At 35.7% G+C, this 18,125-nt stretch overlaps 4 protein-coding genes across 5 annotated transcripts; all 4 read left to right on the top strand.

Moving 5' to 3' along the window:
- Window positions 1–2,619, top strand: LOC105647572 (Heavy metal transport/detoxification superfamily protein). Its single transcript, XM_012233707.4, has 3 exons — window positions 1–381; window positions 543–624; window positions 946–2,619. Exons 1-3 carry the CDS (start codon window positions 352–354, stop codon window positions 2,334–2,336), a joined length of 1,503 nt encoding a protein of 500 aa, XP_012089097.1. The 5' UTR covers window positions 1–351; the 3' UTR covers window positions 2,337–2,619.
- A 1,579-nt stretch (window positions 2,620–4,198) lies between these two features.
- Window positions 4,199–5,917, top strand: LOC105647832 (gamma conglutin 1). The gene has a single exon (XM_020684754.3). It carries the CDS (start codon window positions 4,906–4,908, stop codon window positions 5,800–5,802), a length of 897 nt encoding a protein of 298 aa, XP_020540413.1. The 5' UTR covers window positions 4,199–4,905; the 3' UTR covers window positions 5,803–5,917.
- Window positions 5,918–7,435: 1,518 nt separating this feature from the next.
- Window positions 7,436–10,267, top strand: LOC105647571 (signal peptidase complex subunit 3B). Its single transcript, XM_012233706.4, has 6 exons — window positions 7,436–7,748; window positions 7,856–7,903; window positions 9,104–9,166; window positions 9,503–9,556; window positions 9,793–9,879; window positions 9,976–10,267. Exons 1-6 carry the CDS (start codon window positions 7,623–7,625, stop codon window positions 10,099–10,101), a joined length of 504 nt encoding a protein of 167 aa, XP_012089096.1. The 5' UTR covers window positions 7,436–7,622; the 3' UTR covers window positions 10,102–10,267.
- A 642-nt stretch (window positions 10,268–10,909) lies between these two features.
- LOC105647570 (uncharacterized) lies at window positions 10,910–17,975 on the top strand. 2 transcript variants are annotated; one of them, XM_020684704.3, is made up of 13 exons: window positions 10,910–11,065; window positions 11,788–12,129; window positions 12,202–12,352; window positions 12,975–13,303; window positions 13,371–13,521; window positions 13,866–14,206; window positions 14,702–14,855; window positions 15,181–15,515; window positions 15,606–15,717; window positions 16,003–16,328; window positions 16,405–16,555; window positions 16,742–17,079; window positions 17,358–17,975. In XM_020684704.3, exons 2-13 carry the CDS (start codon window positions 11,797–11,799, stop codon window positions 17,871–17,873), a joined length of 3,237 nt encoding a protein of 1,078 aa, XP_020540363.1. In that variant the 5' UTR covers window positions 10,910–11,065; window positions 11,788–11,796; the 3' UTR covers window positions 17,874–17,975. The 2 variants fall into 2 exon arrangements, with proteins under 2 accessions (XP_020540363.1, XP_012089095.1); XM_012233705.4 differs by having other exon boundaries at window positions 14,705–14,855.
- Window positions 17,976–18,125: the final 150 nt, after the last annotated feature.

Consider the following 18,125-nt stretch of genomic DNA (forward strand, 5'->3'; position numbering starts at 1 on the left):
CCAAAGATCTCTCAGTAGGATACCTTGCCCCTTCTGCAACCGAACCCTCTCTCTCTCTCTCTCTCTCTCTCTCTCTCTCTCTGTAAAAGAAAAAGTTTTAAAATAGTAGTAGTACTTACCCTGAAGAAGCAGCAGAGGAAGGGTAGCTAAAAACAGAAGTGTTAAATGCTCACCACCCACCGCTTTTAGCCTTCTATCTTTCTTGTAACCTAACCTTGTAGCTCAGTCTTTCTTATTCTCAGCTTTGAAGCGACCGCTTCATTTTTTAAAATCTCTCTCTCTCTCTCTCTCTCTCTCTCTCCCTCTCTTATCTCAAGTTCTGCTTTCAGTTCTCTGTTTGAAACAGAGAAAATGAGTAAACAAGAGTCAATGAAGATGCAGGTAATTTAAAACCCCTGTTGTCCATCTTTAATTTCTTCTTACTATGTTGCTTGAAAATCATATGTAGTTGCAGATTTCTTTCTTTCTTTCTTGTTTTCAGTTCTTGGTTCTTTTTTTTTTTCTAATTTTTTCTTGTTTTCTGTTTTTGGTTTTCGCTGCAGACTTGTGTTCTGAAAGTGAATATACAGTGTCACTGTGATGGTTGTAAGAAGAAAATAAAGAAACTTCTGCAAAAAGTTGATGGTATGCTCATATGATTCCTCAGTGATTTTTGTCTTTTCTACTTGTATGCAACTTTTTGTTTCTTTGTGAGAATTAATTAACTTGTGTTGTATCTCTGTAAAATTTCATTTGGGTTGTACTTGTATAAAGAATTATTACTTATTTATTTATTTGGGTTAGTTCTTTAACACCTCATGGCGTCAGAGAATACTAGATGGGACAGTCATAGACATGAACACAGGATACCTTGCTTCATTAATATCTTCATTTTTCCCTTTTTCTTCAACTTTTTTTCAATTTTATTGGATTTTTTCCCTTAATTGTTACTGTTGTTCTTGGCAGGGGTATACAATGCTACAGTTAATGCAGAGCAAGGAAAAGTGACTGTAGCAGGAAATTTTGACCCAGCAAAACTCATAAAGAAGCTTGAGAAGTCAGGGAAGCATGCTCAGATAATGGGAGGTCCAAAGGGTTTCAATAACTTCCAAAACCTTCCCAACAATCAGTTTAAGAACATGAAAGTGGAGAATGGTAAAGGAGGTGGTGGTGGAGGCAAAGATAACAAATCTCAAAAGGGTGGAAAAGGAGGCCAACAGCAACAGCAGCAGCAGCAAATGCAGCAATTTAAAGGACCTAAAGATCTGAAAATGGCTCATAAAGACCAGAAATCTGTCAAGTTCAATCTGCAAGATGATTATATTGATGCAAGTGATGTTGATGATTTTGATGATGACTTTGATGAATTTGATGACGACTTTGATGATGAAGATTTTGATGATGAAGATGATGGGGAGTTTAGTCATGGTTATGCGCAGGGACATGGTCATGGTCATCATTTGCCTAATAAAATTACGCCTGCGATGATGGGTAATGTCAATAGACCACACGGCCCCCCTCATGGTATGATGATTAATGGGCCTATGAAGGGTGGTGGAGCAGGTGGTGGTGGTGGTGGTGGGGGAGGAAATGCCAAGAAAGGAGGTGGTGGTGATTTTGAAATACCTGTGGTAATTAAGGGCAAAGGTGGAAATAATGATAGTAAGAAGGGTAACAGTGGAAAGAACGGCGGTGATGGTGGCAAGAGTGGTCATAATCATGGCAAAGGAGGGAATCAAAAACAAGAAAGTAAAGAGAAACATGGTGGTAAAAGTGGGGGTATTGCAGCGTTCTTGGGTTTTGGTAGGAAAAGTAAAAATGGAAGAGAAAGTAGTAGTACTACTACTACTGATAAGGGTAGTACCGGTAATGGCGGATCAGCTGGAAACAATCATAAAAACGGGGTCAAGAAAGGTGGAGGCAAAAATGATGGGGTCCATAATCCTAACAAAACCAAACAAGTGTACCATGACATTGATATCAATGGCGCTCATGGACCCAAAAGCATGGGCCAGGTCGGCCAGGTGAGGCCCATGGGAAATTATAGTGGGATGGCTAATTTTCCTGCAGTGCAAGGACTGCCTGCAGGAGCACCACCAGCAATGAATGGTGGATATTATCAAGGAATGGGGATGGGAGGAGGACCCAATCCTTACAGTAATCAACAATATATGGCTATGATGATGAATCAACAAAGGCAAAATGGGAATGATATGTTTCAGCCAATGATGTATGCCCGGCCACCGTATCCCGCTGTTAATTACATGCCGCCTCCGCCGATGCCGTCCCACCCCATGTCTGATCCTTATGCTCACTTCTTCAGTGATGAAAATGCCAATAGTTGCAGTATAATGTGAAATCTAAAGTTGCTAGAGGCTAGAGTAGTTTAGTACAATAATGTTGTTATTTTTGGTTATTTGAGATAATTTGATATGAGGTTTTGTAATGGGTGATTATACAAAAAAGGGTTTAAGGTTTTAAAACTTGCCTTCACCTATGTCATGTCACTTTTCTATGATCATTCAAACTCCTCAGTTTGATAGCAAATATTTTTTTTTTCTTTCCCAATTTTCATTTTAAAGAATGTATATTGTATTATGGCCTATTAGTGCTTTCAAAAAGATGTATCTTTTCTTTTTCTTTTTGTTTTTTTGTATTTTTTTTAAATCACGAAAGCAATTTGGGAATACGCTTCTGCAATTTCAAATTTTAGGTACGTTTGGTTTCCATCTTTTGACTTTCACCATGTGAACATTAGATTACTTGTCTGATACCATTTTCATCGAGTGCAAGAGAGCGTCTTGAAATTGATTGATGTATGTATATCATTAGGCCGTCGAACCACTAGTAGTAACTCCTTTTGCAATTTAGGCCTCCATAATCATCGAAGTTTAGATTTTGATAACCTTAGTATTCTTACGTTTCTATAAATGAATTTGGTTAAAAATAAGGTATGAATATATATCAAATTGCGTAGAAGGGTATTTATTAGTTGTGATTTAGTTGGCAATGCAGGCTGGGCATTTGAGAAAAGTTTTTAGGTTTGATTCCTATTAAATACACAGGGAAGGTTTGAATAGCATCAACTGTGATTAAATTTTGAACCGACTTGATAATAGAGTGCGAATATCGATGATTTGTACATAAAAAAAAGACCTAGAAGGATGGCAAACTAGCTAACTAATTAATTATTATTAACTTTTCGATTCTAGTCGGTTCAAGCACAAATAAACTCACATTATATATTTTCAGTTTCACGGATTTCAACTTTTATAAGAAAAGGTTGAATGTCTTGTCCTTTTTAATTACTAGATTTATCTCTATTGATCATTTCAATTAATCAAATCACACATATGAAACATAATTTTTTAATTATCGAATATCTATAAACTTTTTATACAGTTTTTAACGCAAAAATTAAATAATTTTTATATTTTTAATCATTAGATAAATTATTCGATAATTTTATAAATTAATGGAAATGTATTTAATTTTTTTTGGATGTCAATTCTGCATTTATTTTAAAAAAAAAAATCAATAATTGCTTGATTCACATGACATGTCTGCTTGTGACATTAATTGGTATGGAGTTTCAACTGTGAAACTTTGTGTATAAGCAAAGAAATAAAACTAGTTCGTATGAGTCCAAATGCATTCATGATAAATACCAATAAGAGATTGCCGCCACTTATAAATATAATTCAAATGGAGTCATTTTCACAATGTTGGTTATGATTAGGCCATTTAAATAACTATACATTCATCTTTTCCGCCATAAATTGCTGGATATATAGTTTAACAATGTTTCTAATAGATCAATACTTATCCCAATCTATTTCAATTTGGGTCCACAAAATGAGATCCACCACCATAGTTGTAAAGGTTGTCCATTCTTAATTTAGTGGTCTCACTTCATATTTTATATCATATCATATGTTAAATTACTAATATCATTAATCAATTTATCGTAAATACGCGATTAAATTAACAGCGAATTGAGTTACTAGCGAAAATGAACTTAATTTCTAAGTAAATTTCATCTGTGAGATTAAAGTTGGAAACTCAAAATTATTATTATTAGAAAAGTTTTATTTGAATATCATTATTATCTTGAGTACGTGGGATAAAAAAGAAGAGTTATTTTGACCAACAAACATTTCATTTACTATTGCACATGAACTTATAAGGTCATACTGGCCCATAATTGAAGTTACTGGGCTTTTGTTCAAGAAAAGTGCAAAGGTTCCTATATGAGCCCAACCCAATATGGCCCATTGTTTGCTAGCACTAAAAAAAGCATATGCATGGCAATTGAAGATCTTCTCGATTGCGATTGACAAGTACTTCTTCAAATTCACCAGCTCATTTCTGTTCTCTTCTTGATCTGCTTGTACCTATCTTTTAGCCTCACTCTGCCAGATTTTTCTTGTGAACTGTAACGTCTACTCTTTTATAAATCAATCTATAAAATCCACCGCTATCCGCTGAGCATACTCAGACAACCCGAGCTTTCCATTTCTTCAAGCTTTCTTGGTCCCAACAATGGTTTGTTCATCGTCCCTACATTTTCTCTTAATCTTTCTTGCCTGTTCCTTGTTCTTCTCCGTGTCTGAATCTCAAACCCGTTTTAGGCCAAGTAATCTTGTGTTGCCAGTTCGTAAAGATGGTGCAACCAATCTTCACGTGGCTACTTTTAGCAGAAGAACTCCTCGAAATCCACTTCAATTACTTATTGATGTAAATGGATGATTCTTGTGGCATACTTGTGAAGCAAACTACGTGTCGTCCACTTTGCAAGCCCCACGGTGCTTTTCTGCTCAATGCTTCAGAGCAAATAGTCGTGTCTGTTACTCATGCTCTGGACCCGGGTGCCATAGAAACGCATGTGGGATCGCGTTAACGAACCCTGTCTCTCACCAAACTGCCATGGGTGCGTTAGCTCAAGATTTGTTCTCGTTTCAATCTATTACAGGGTCCAACTGCGGTCCAACTGTTACAGTACCTCAATTCCTTTTTGGTTGTGCAACTTCTAATACGCTATTAAGAGGGTTACCAAGCAATGTTCGAGGTGTAGCTGGACTAGGTCATGCTCCTATTTCCTTACCAACACAAATTTTCTCACATTTTGGAATAAGACAAAACTTTGCCTTGTGCCTGAGTTCCACTCCTGCACAATCTGGAGCCATTCTCTTCGGTGAAGGTCTTTTCAATGCACGCCAGGGGCCTGATGTTTTCCGGCAGATGCGTTATACACCACTATCCATTACCAGACAAGGGGAGTACTTCGTCCAAGTGACACAAATCTTGGTAGAGCAGAAAGCTGCTCCACTAGATACATCGTTGTTAAGAAGATCTCAGAGCGGTTTTGGTGGAACAATGATAAGCACAACTACTCCTTATACTGTCCTTGAACACTCTATTTATCAAGCTTTCACTAGACTTTTCACCAGTCAACTTTCAGTGAAACAGCAAGTACGACCTGTAGCACCTTTCAGCGTTTGCTATAACTCAAGAAATTTTTCATATCCTCATCCTATCGGCCCTGCAGTTCCTAGGATTGATCTTGTTTTTGGTAATCGAAACCTCGTATGGTCCTTTTTTGGCGCAAATTCAATGGTGCAGCCATGTCCAGGTGTGATTTGTTTAGCATTTGTTGATGGAGGTTCGCGTCCTCCAGCTTCAATTGTTATAGGGGCTCACCAGTTGCAAGAGCAAATTATTCAGTTTGATTTGGCTAGGTCAATGCTGGGTTTTAGCCCTTCCTTGTCCTTTAGTAATACTAACTGTGCCAACTTCAACTCCAACTTCACCCGTACTCCATAGAGAAAGAATATGGGAATTGGCAAAGGAAGGGTATGGTTGTATGCTTCCTATAACGAAATGTGTATCTTGCTTCTATTATGTGAACGAATAAAACTACAAGGGTATCTTTTCTTGATTGCCTAAGAAAAACGTAGACAAGTCTTATTCTAATCGTTTAAAGTAGTTCATAGATTCAGATTTGACCATTGAATCGTATTGCAAGAGAAAGAACTGGAATTTGTTTTATGGATAAGATTTGCCTGCATCTGCTGCATGATACCTCTCATATAAACTGTCAGCTGTTTTATATTTTTTGTATGAATGGTCAAAAATATCTTATTAGTTTGGCCTAATCCTCATTGCTCTACGTGAGTTTGTGTATTGAAAAGTATACTGACGGTGATTTTTTTCATTTATAATCATCAAATACTCAACATTTTATTTAAAGAATTTGAATTATTTCTAATCAAATAATCTTTATGAACATCTTGTTTAAAGAATCTAAATCATTTCCACTCAGTCAATCTTTATTTTATCCATATTGAAAAGATAAGGTAAATTTAAGTCTTGATTTTATCGAGAATGGAGCATGATTTTTGATAGATTTCTTGTTTTTCCTTTCTTTGTTTTCTTAATTTGACTTTATTTTTCTTGGGTTGAAGACAATTTTTTTATATTTTTATAAGTTCATTCAGTTATGATGAAAGAAACCATGTATGCATCTGCATGGCTATTGAAGCTCTTGTCAATTGTGATTGACAAGTATTTCTTTCTTCACTTTCACCAGCTCATATGTTTCTTTATCTTCTTGATGACCCGTCTTTTAGCCTCACCCTTCCATATTTTTCTTGCGAACTGTGACATCTCCTCTTTAGATATCAATCACCGCACATTGCTCTAAAAGAGAGATAAAAAATCCACCGTTGAACATATAATACTCAAACAACACAGATTGTCCATATCTTATATTGGCAAAACTGGAACTATAGAGAAACACAAAAATTCGTACTATGCTAAATGACCCTTTATTAGAGCATTCTGTTTTTCAAGCTTTCTTGGTTCCAGCAATGGTTTCTTCATCTTCCCTACATTTTCTCCTGATCTCCTTTGCCTTTTCCTTGTTCTTCTTTGATTTGGCCCGGTCAAGGCTGGGTTTTAGCCCGCCCCTGTCGTTGGAAATGTCTGACTGTGACAGCTTGAAGTTCACCTATACTCCATAGAATATGGGGATTTGCAGAGCAAGGATGATAGTATGCTTCCAGTAATGAAATGTCTATCTTGTCGTTTTTATTATTTGAGTGAATAAAACTAAAAGGCTACCTTTTCTCGATGGCCTAATTAAAAATGATCTTGCAAGAACTGAGCAGTGGCAGTAAAACTCAAATGAAATTTAAAAACACTGCCACGCTAAAAAACGATGATCGGAGATCGGAAAACGTAATCGGAGAAGGAGATCCAACTCCATAGCTGGTTTATTCTTTTTGTCTTGTTAATCTAATCAAAATTATCCATACCCAACTGAATCCAAAGCTTAAAATGTGACGTTGACCAAGATGTACACGTCCGCAAAGTGGGCCCCAAAGATAGACGTGTATAGTCCAATCACAAAACAACAACTGGATCCTAAGTCATACCACCTACACTCCTTGCTCGTCTACCATAAGCCCCAAAAACGTTTTCAAAATCAGTTCTCAGACCGGAAGCCACAGCACAAACGTCAACAGCGACCATCCCTGAAAGACAATTGCTTTCTCAGAATCGCCACTACCTCCAACGAGGTAACAACATTGATAAACGAGCCAAAACGACAGGGATACTCGCAAGAACGACATCCAGAAAAAATGCATTCTTTTGGGTACAGAGCTAACGCCTTGCTAACTTTCGCTGTCACCATCCTCGCGCTAATGTGCGCTATTGCTTCTTTCTCTGATAACCTTAATTCTCCTTCTCCCTCTGCTCAAATACAGGTATGTGATTACTCTTATTTATATGCATTTTATGTATTAGTTGGATTACTTGGATCTGTTGGGATTGAAACCCTAAATTGTTATATTTGGGTTTTTTTTGATTGTAGATATTAAATATTAATTGGTTTCAAAAGCAGCCGCATGGGAATGATGAGGTAAGTTTAGGCTTTTGATTTGTTGGAGATGGGATAGAATTTTGCTAGATTAGTAGTTTTTTCCTTTTCTTCATTCTTCTTAGTTTGACTGTATTTTTCTGGGATTGAAGATATATATATATTTTTTTGGGGAAATTGAGATAAATATTTCTTTTCTTTATAAATTCACTCAGTTGTGGTTTATTGAATTGAATTTCCAGAATTCATGTTGATATGTAGCCATATCTTGAAGTGTAACATTTTATTTATCATGGCGCTTAGGCTATTTATAAAGCGAATATGTGGTGAATCCTATTCCCCTTTATTTTCTTTTAGAAGTTGCAATGAGCTACACAAATGCCAAATCTCTGACCATGTAATACATTGTATGATTTCTAGTGAGATTGCTTTGATGAAGTTGTCTAACTTCAAAGATTATAACTTCTGTCCACATCATCTCTACTAATGTCCATCACCATTTTCTTCTTGTGTTCATATCATTTTCTTGTCGGCAAACAATTGAAAACAAGGATATATTCTGCAGTATGCTACTTTACCATGTGCTGTCTCATTAATTGCTCAGGATAGTCAAAGAGTCCTGGTAATTGTTTTTGCATATTTACACAACTTTATGCCTAGAGGTAAAAGCATACAATGTTAAATCTATGTCAGTATGTTCAAAATATATGTTGAATTTGGTCCATTTGAGTTTGATTCTTCTGTTCAAATAAAATAAAAAAAGAACAAAAAGTGAATGAGCTTTTTAATTTTGTTACTTGAAGTATGCTCGTTCCTGTCTTTGCGACTGGTTCTATTTCGTCAATGTTTTTCTTCATGAAAATCTACACCTAGGTTTAAAGCATGGCTTAGCACCTGGTGCGATAATTTTGGTTAAGCAGTTTGAAATATGCCTTTTCAACTCATAGAAGCTTTGAAGACATGATCATAAGAAAGAATATTGAATGAGAAAAAATTCTCATTTGCAGCATTCCAGGTGTAATTTGGATGTAGGCTGTCTAATTCCTTCTTCCAAATGATCCCCTGATTATTGTTTCTCATTGTTGTGGATCTTACCTGTTTTAAGATAGTGTTTTGGAATCAACATCCTTATATTCTATGCTCAGATAATGCTATGAACTTGCATATGGTAATTTGTAGCGGACTACCTGATATGCTAGCTATTGTTATAATGTTAATGAAATTGTTTTTCATTCAATGTAGGTCAGCCTCACAATGAATGTAACAGCTGATTTACAGTCACTATTTACATGGAACACAAAGCAGGTATGTTGTTTGAAAATTATAGTGGTCTTCCTTTGTTAATGACTCCTGGGTGTGATGTGGCTATGTGCATAATAGACCCTTTGGGTATCCCCTTATGCCTATCATATTTTCAGTAAACTTACCCTTTCCCTATTGAAGTCTCTCTCTTTCTCTCTTTCAATATGACCTACTTCTTCATATACTCGCACAAAAATTATTTCACTGCCAAATGTCATGACTGTTAAGGTTTTAAATTTGATAACATGCCTTATTCATTGCTCTGTTTTTGGAATTTCTTGTGAATTATAATTGAAAACTGATTCGAAGTATATATGGATATTGCCTTGTTTATTGCAGGTTTTTGTATTTGTAGCTGCGGAGTATGAAACCCGAAAGAATGCATTGAACCAGGTATGTCTAGTCCAGCAATTAAGTAATTTCCATTTCAGTTTTGGTTGTTCCTTTTACATGTTCAACTAATTATAATTTGTAATCTGATAATGGGGCTAGAGTCAATTTGCCAATTCATTATTCTTGTTGTAAATAAAATTGAGGCAAGCCCATTTCAAGTGTTTTCCGAAATGTCAGGGTCTCCCACGGAGCATTATGTCGACTGCTTAAAAAATTGTTCAAATATTGTGTCTTAGGTATCACTTTGGGATGCTATCATACCAGCCAAAGAGCATGCGAAATTTTGGGTTCAAACTGCAAACAAGTACCGTTTTGTTGATCAGGTATGCCCCTTTGTTAAGATGCTTGCTTTTGTTTGTCCAGAATAGGCTCTTCTTTCGCAAGGTTTGAATACCAAAACATTATCTTTCAATTTGCAGGGAAGCAATCTTCGTGGTAAAGAATTCAATTTGACTTTGCACTGGCATGTAATGCCCAAAACTGGGAAGATGTTTGCCGACAAACTGGTCATGTCTGGATACCGCTTGCCTGAGGAATATAGATAGGGATAGGGCAATTTCTGTGTACGTTTTGGCTGTAACTTAAGAGCAATTTTAAGATGGGATAACGAAGTTCTCGCGGACTAAAAAACTAGAAACAGAGAAACCATTGTTGACAAAGGAAAATCAATACTGTTTTGGAATTTTTGAGTAATTTATATCTTTTTATACAGTTCTTGGCTTCCAATCTCCCTTTTTTCTCCTCCATTTTCTGCCTACTAATGTTGTTGAACTGATGCTACGCTCTCCCAGCAATTTTATCTTATAATTTACTAAATATTCTTAATAACTCTTCCAAGATTTGTCAGAGCCAGAGAACTAATGGGAAGAGCTTTCTTTACAGTTACAGATTTTCTTGAACCACTATCTGATACTTCATTGTCGTCAAAATCACAGGTTTGATCTGAGCAAGAAAATACTATTAAGCGAAAAGTCAACTTCTACAGTCATTCTTACTAGGAAAATTGAGTTATTTTGTTGTAATTAAAAACTTTTTTTATTGTTTTTCATTTAAATTATCCTTCTATCATTCATTTGAAAACCAGTTGACTATGAACTAACATTGATATTTTGATTCAGGTTATTTATGCAGTTCCATATCTAACCGTTAGCTAAATAGCCAATATTAAATTAAAAGGAGTAAAAAATATTTATTTTAAATAAACAAAAACTTATTTTATAAATAACCAATATTATTAGATTAATTCCATTATAAAAAAAAAAACTTGCAACAATTTGAATTAAAAAATATTTAATAATTTATAAATATAAAATTAAAAAAAAAAATCAATCTTTCTTAGGACAGTTTTATCCCAGTACCGGACCGGAGTATGTTAATCCAAATAGCCAATCATAACAATTCAGCCTAGAATGTGCTGGAGCTGCAAAAGATCCGTACAACTATCCGGCAACAATTTTCCTCTTCTCAATTGCTTCCGCTTCGTTTCTCTTATCAGACACATCGGATCAGGTAAAAGAATAATTTTCTTTCTTTCTCGTATCGCATATTCGCATATCGTCTCTCATAAATATACATAGTATGATGATTCGCGTTTGATTGCTGAGAAAATGTAGGAAAAAAGAAAAGATATTGGACTTCTTTTAGTTTAACTAACCATCCATTTCTCAATAAAAAAGAGAAGCAGATTTATCGTCTTCTGATTAAATTCTGGTAAACTTTGAGCTCGAATTATATCATTTTATGGCCTTGGTTTGTATTGGAATTATGTGCTTCCAATTTTCAGCTTATCAAATTGAGCAACATAGGTTTCATGCAAACTTCGGTTAATGCCTTCTATATGTCCCGATGCCTGAATTTTTTTTTTTTTTTTTTTTTTTTTTTTTGGCAAAAGACTTTGTCTTCAGATGCTTATGTTTAAAAGCCATTGGCTGGCTAGTGCGATGTTGCTGTCTTGGGCTGCTTGTGGATTTGAAGTATGAGAATAGCCAATTCTGTGGAAATGCTAGGAGTAGGGGCTAATGGCTGTCTCTAGACTTCCTTTCATGTTATGAGCAAAAACTTTTCTATGTAATGGATTTGGTATTCTGCAATGTAGGAATGCATTAGTTTGGTTGCCAATAATAGAAGAACATGTTCACAAACCAATGATTAAATATAAGTTTTCTTTTCGTATTTCTTGTTAGCATCGATTGCCCAAAACTATGATTGTGACAGAAGTTTGGATATTGTAGGGGAAATAAATGAGCAGCCAGGTCCCTTTGGGCTGTGACCGTGCAAGAATGAATTGGACACCGTTAATGGAACGGTATTTTATTGAACTTATGCTAGATCAGATGCATAAAGGCAATAGAATGGGTCATACTTTTAACAAGCAAGCCTGGACGGATATGCTTACCATGTTTAATGCAAAATTTGGGACTAAATATGACAGAGATACCTTGAAAAGTCATTATACAAATTTGTGGAAGCAATATAATGATGTGAAGAGTCTCCTTGAACAGAATGGATTTTCTTGGGATGATACTCGGAAAATGGTGGTCGCCAATGATGGTGTCTGGGATGCCTTCATCAAGGTTCATCAAGTCAATTTTTGTTTTCTGTTTTTTTTCCCTCTGAAATTTTATTGATAAAATATTTATCTGCAGGCCCACCCTGATGCACAATTCTACAAGAGGAAGTCCTTGATGAACTTCAATGATCTGTGCTTGATATATGCATATACAGCCGCAGATGGAAGATATAGTCGTTCTAGTCATGATGTAGACGTAGATGATGACATTCAGGGGCTAGTTATTGGTATGTTTTAGTCAAGGATTTCGAATAACGTTACATTTTGTATTGGCATTAAAAAAATACATGTTCTTTTCCTGCAGCCTACATTATTGCCAATTATTTGATGGATATGACTCTTCATGCCAGGCTCTTAATTTAAATATGAATCTAAAGCTCGCAGTGAAATGTAGTCATATGGAAGTGCACCATAGCACTTCATATTCTTGCAGGAAAATGTCAATGCATCATCTCTAAAATGTTAAAACAGTTCATATCACTTTAATTAAATCACAGGCTTCTTATCATAACTTCTATGTTCAAAAAGCAATATTTACCAAAGCTTGGCCTGAAATACTACCCTAAGTGCCTTAATCTGGGCCTTTTTTTTTCTATGTTAACATGTCTTTACAGAGGGAGGAATGGTAAAGTGTTGGATTTATATTTCCTGAAGTGACTTTATGTTTTTGTCCTTCAGCAGATATCCTTTTTATTATGTAATGAACTAGGAAACATATAATATAAGCTTGAGTTTTGCTGTTATTCTCTAGCATTATAGTTTTTGAATATTGTAATAAGCTTTCTTCGTTCTTTATGAAGAAATGGCAACATTTACTGATTTTTTTATCAATAAGAGGTGTTGTTATAGGTAGCATTCTTCCAGCAACTAGTGAGCGTGTGAAATCAGAGTGGACATCAGCCATGGATCGACATTTTATTGAGCTTATGTTGGACCAACTTAAAAAGGGAAATAAAAGGGATAGGACTTTCAGCAAACAAGCATGGAAAGATATACTCACTTTGTTCAATGCAAAATTTTGTTCTCAACATGGTAAAATCTTTTTGAAGCGACGTTATAAGAAATTGTTCAAGTACTATAGTGATATAAGAAGCCTACTTGAGAAGAAAGGGTTTTCTTGGGATGAAAGACAACAAATGATTGTGGCTGATGATGCTGTTTGGGAAAAGACTACCAAGGTATAATGTTAATTTTGGTGAAGGAATTTATACCCGTTATATTTTATGCTTACTATTTTGGATGTAGGCACGCCCAGATACACGTTCATACCAAAAGAGGACCTTGTCAAACTATCATGAATTGAGCTTGATTTATGGAAATCAAGTCATCAATGGACATCTGGATCATATGCACTTGGATAAAAACTTTGAAGATGGCACTGTACAAGTTAAGGCTGGTGAGTTTAAAATTTGTCAGATGTTTAATGTTTCTCAACGATGACTTATCAAACGTGTGATGTTTGCATAGAAATTTGATTTTTGTATTTGATTTTCTCATCGCATCACAGACCTGATGCAGTTACATTTAATTCATCTGAAGGTATAGCTCCTAGGCTCTGAGAACTTGTGGCATCTGTTGGTCAATTTGTAATTAAGATCATAGCTATTGACTTGTACAATTCTTGTAAATTGATCTACCAGGATGGTGGCAATTCATGTGCCTTGGCACAGGCATATAACTGTAACCTTTGTTTATTTTGCGATTGTGTTCTTGCATATAAGTAGGTTATCACTTGTACAGGTGAAGAAAAGGATGTGTATTTATTGACTAGAAGTAATGGTCTTGGACCCTGCTGGTCACCAGCTATGGATCGTTATCTGATTGATTTGTTGCAAGACCAGGCACTTAGAGGGAATAAAATTGGTCATGAATTGACAACTGAGGCTTGGATTGAAATGATTGGATCATTTAATGAGAGATTTGGGTCACATCTTGAGAAAAATATTTTGAAGAATCGGTACGAACATTTGAGAAAGCAATACAGTGGCATAAACTTTCTTCTTGAGCAAAATGGGTTTTCTTGGGATGAACATCGAGAGATGGTAATTGCTGAGGATTATGTTTGGGACTCTTTTATTAAGGTGAATTTCTTTTCAAATTTTTGTATAAAAGTGATTCAGTATTGTTTTTATTAAAGTCTATGGGCTCAAAAAATACAAGTTTATAAATGAGTGAGTGTTGAAATCTGGTTACAAAAAATCCATTGGCTTGTGTTAGGTTAACCACTCATGCAATTATGAGTCTTTAATTATTTTACTAAAAATTAATGTGAGCTCATTTCCTAACACTCCTTCAAGTGCAGCCATGTTGACCTTAACTGCTGGTTGATATTTGCTAGTGCATGAACTAGCTTATGGTAGCCAGAACGTGGGTCCCATGATCTAGATTGTTTGGGAATGAAGCTTTGGTACTATATTAAAGTCCATGGACCCAAACAACACGGACTTACAAATGAATGAGCATTGGAACCCACTTGCACAAAACCAATAGGCTTGTGCTAGGTCCATCATACACTCATTAGTTCTTTAGTTATTTTATTATTAATTAATGTGCAATAGTTCTGTCTCTCACATAAGCAGGTACATCCTGATGCTCGATCATACAGAAATAAATCTGTGCCAAGCTACCACAAGCTTTGTGTTATATTTGGTGAAGAAAGTTCCAATGGAAGACACAGTCATAGGGCTCACAATGTAGACTTTGACAGTAAAGGCCCAACATTTGTTATTGGTATCTTTCTATCTTCCAGTCATGAATTTACTTGATGGAATGCCTTCTTTTATAAGCTTTTATTATTTTCTCTGTTCCATAATGTTAATATGTTGCAGAATATTCACTTCATACATTATAAGTTACAGAGTTGTCTACATATTTAATTTGATTGTGTAATTTTTCCCCTCTCCTAGTCTCACTCCTAGTGCATTACTATAGCTGCTATTTTCTTAATTCTTGCAGAATTCCCAACTTATTTGAGATGCTTTCTTTAGTCTGTGAGATTAACCTACATTCTGAATTCTTGATTAAATTGCCAATTTTAATATTTTGTTTTTTGCAGGAGATGATGCTCAATGCTATGCAAATAGTGATTGTTCAAGGGCTGATTGGACACCTAAAATGGACCGCTATTTTATTGACCTTATGTTAGATCAAGTGATTAGAGGGCATAAGCTTGACCACATTTCAGATGATCAAGCTTGGATAGATATGGCTCTGTTGTTCAGGGAAAAATTTGAATTAAAACTGGACAAAGATGTCCTGAGGGGTTGTTATAGAAGTTTAGGGAGAATGTTCAATGATATGAAGTATTTACTTAGTCAGAGAGGATTTGCTTGGGATGAAACCCAGCAGTTGATCACAGCTTGTGATGATGTTTGGCATGTCTATATTAAGGTACTTTCTTTTCTTTCTTTTTTAGTTTTTTTATTTTATTTATGTTATTTCCAATTACAACCAAGTGGCTAACTTCTGGTCTAAATGCAGGAGAACCCCAATGCTAGATCATACAAAACTGAATGCAAGCCAAATTACAATGACTTGTACTTGATTTATGGAAATTCAAATTCAGATGGAGGGGTTCATCAATCAGGCCCAGGTATTGGCTGCAGTGGTGATTGTGAGTTTTATTTTTGTAGAGTTCTTTAGCACTTTGCATTCTGTGATACCCTCCATGCTTTTTTCCTTTTTGTTTTTTATTTTGTTACCTGCTTTTTTAACGTGAGGTTACTATCAGTGATTCAATGTTAATATCTGTATAGAGTAAGTGTTACATATGAGGTATGTATGATGAAGTACATGTTATCATGCATCAACTGCAGTGATTGGATATTTCGCGTTTAACACTTTTAAAAATTGTGCTTTGTTCTGAAATTTGTTCAAGGAGCCAAAGTTAACAATAACTGTTGCTCGAGAACTGATTGGACTCCACCAATGGACCGATTTTTCATTGATCTTATGCTAGAGCATGTTCGCCAGGGAAGTATGGTTAATCTAAGATTTAATAAACAAGCATGGAATAATATGGTTGCCAAGTTTAGTGCTGAATTTGGATCTCAGTATGATAAAGATGTTTTAAGGAGTCATTTTATGATTTTGGGGAAGCGATTCAGTAGTATGAAAAATCTACTTGATCAGAAAGGGTTTGAGTGGGATGAAGTGAGACAGATGATAATTGCTGATGATGATACCTGGAATTCTTATGCAAAGGTGCTTATTTCTTAGTTTATTGATCTGGTGAATGAAAATCCACAAGATCCTCATAGCTTACATTTGTTTAGTGCAGGAAAATCCAGATGCCCGTTCATACTGCAATAGCGCTCTCCCAAATTATAATGATTTGTTCTTGATTTTTGGAGATACAAACAATAATGGAAGACTCAATTACTCATGTCACTTGATGGACACTGATGACTATGTCTTGGGTCTAAATGTTGGTGTGTATTTTCCCTCTCTCTCTCTCTCTCTCTCTCTCTCTCTCTCTCTCCACAAGCACATACACACACTTGCACAGACATTGTGCCCTCCAAGTTTGAATTGAGTAGAAGATATATAGCTATAAGCATTATTATGACCTAAGGCTGTGTACACTTTGCTATACTCATCTTTGCTTTGGATTTCAGCTGAGGATGATGATCCAAGCCCAGTTGATTATGACCCTCAACAGATAAATTGGACAAAGTCAATGGAAATCTATTTCATTGAACTCGTGTTAGAGCAGGTGCTTAAAGGGAATAAGGTTGGTCAAACATTGAATGAGCAAGCATGGTCCTGGATTATTGCTTCATTCAATGAACAACTTGGCCTTGTATGTGACAAAGATGCTGTGGAAAGCTGGTACCTTAGCTTGATGGAAGAGTATAACAACATTACAGATCTTCTCAATCAAAATGGTTTTTATTGGGATGAAACTGAGCAAACTATAATAGCTGATGATATTGATTGGCAATTTTATATCAAGGTGTGTTTCTTTCTTAAACATAACTGGTTACTACAAGTATTCTAGTTTCCGACTCCAACTCCCTGAACCCCCCCCTCTCTCCTCTCCCATGCCAAAAAAAAGGAAAACCCCAAAACATGGTGTCGTTGGATCTCTCAGATCACTTGACCTTTAAAGAAAGAGTATCCAGGAATGTGAATGGACTGACTGATATGAGAAGAATAGATCTGTAACAGTTCTTCATTGAATTACCACCTTTTTTTTTTGGCTGCTTTTCTTATGATGAAACTTTTCTGCAGGAACATCCAGGTGCAATCAAGTATAGGGATAGAATCTTAAGTAGCTATAATGATCTTTGTATGATTTACGGTAATGGAGTGCTAGTTGGAAGATTAAGTAATTATGGTGCAAAGATGGAGATTGACAACAATGACCTAGACATGGGGCTTGATGATATTTATGGAGATGCACTATATCCAACTGGAGAATTTGAAGTATCTGATTATCGTAAAAAATGGAAACCCACAACTTCATCAACCTCAGTAGCTTCTAGGAAAGTTCAAAGACAGAATTTGACTTATCCGGAAGCACTTGGTCGGAAGGCACACATAGTCAAAACAATGGAAGGTAAGAAGGAAAAAGAATACATATCAATTGAAGTCATTGTTGATGCACTTCAAGCTATACCAGATATGGACGATGAGCTCTTCTTGGAAGCCTGTCAACTTTTAGAAAATGAGAAAAAGGCCAAGGTTTTTGTAGGAATGGATGTAAATCAGCGGCGGAAATGGTTATTCAAAAAGCTCTGTCGATAGCATTTGATTTTTAGTAACTTTGTTAGTATAATGCATACTATTGTACAGTTCAAAATTTGTGTAAAATAGTTCAAATGCAATCCAAAGAGAATTATTTCGTCCTTTCTTCCTTTTTTCATGTCACTGATGGATAGCAAAATTCCTTAGATCCAACTAAAATACTGCAAGGGATCTCGCATTACTAGCTCACCGGTGTGGGCAGGTCGGTAACTCGGTTGATGAAATGTGTCGATGAAGATATTTGATAAGAAG

The sequence above is a fragment of the Jatropha curcas genome, chromosome 2, assembly GCF_041381405.1.
Source record: "Jatropha curcas cultivar XTBG-Jc1 chromosome 2, XTBG_Jcur_1.0, whole genome shotgun sequence".
NCBI classification, from domain to species: domain Eukaryota; kingdom Viridiplantae; phylum Streptophyta; class Magnoliopsida; order Malpighiales; family Euphorbiaceae; genus Jatropha; species Jatropha curcas.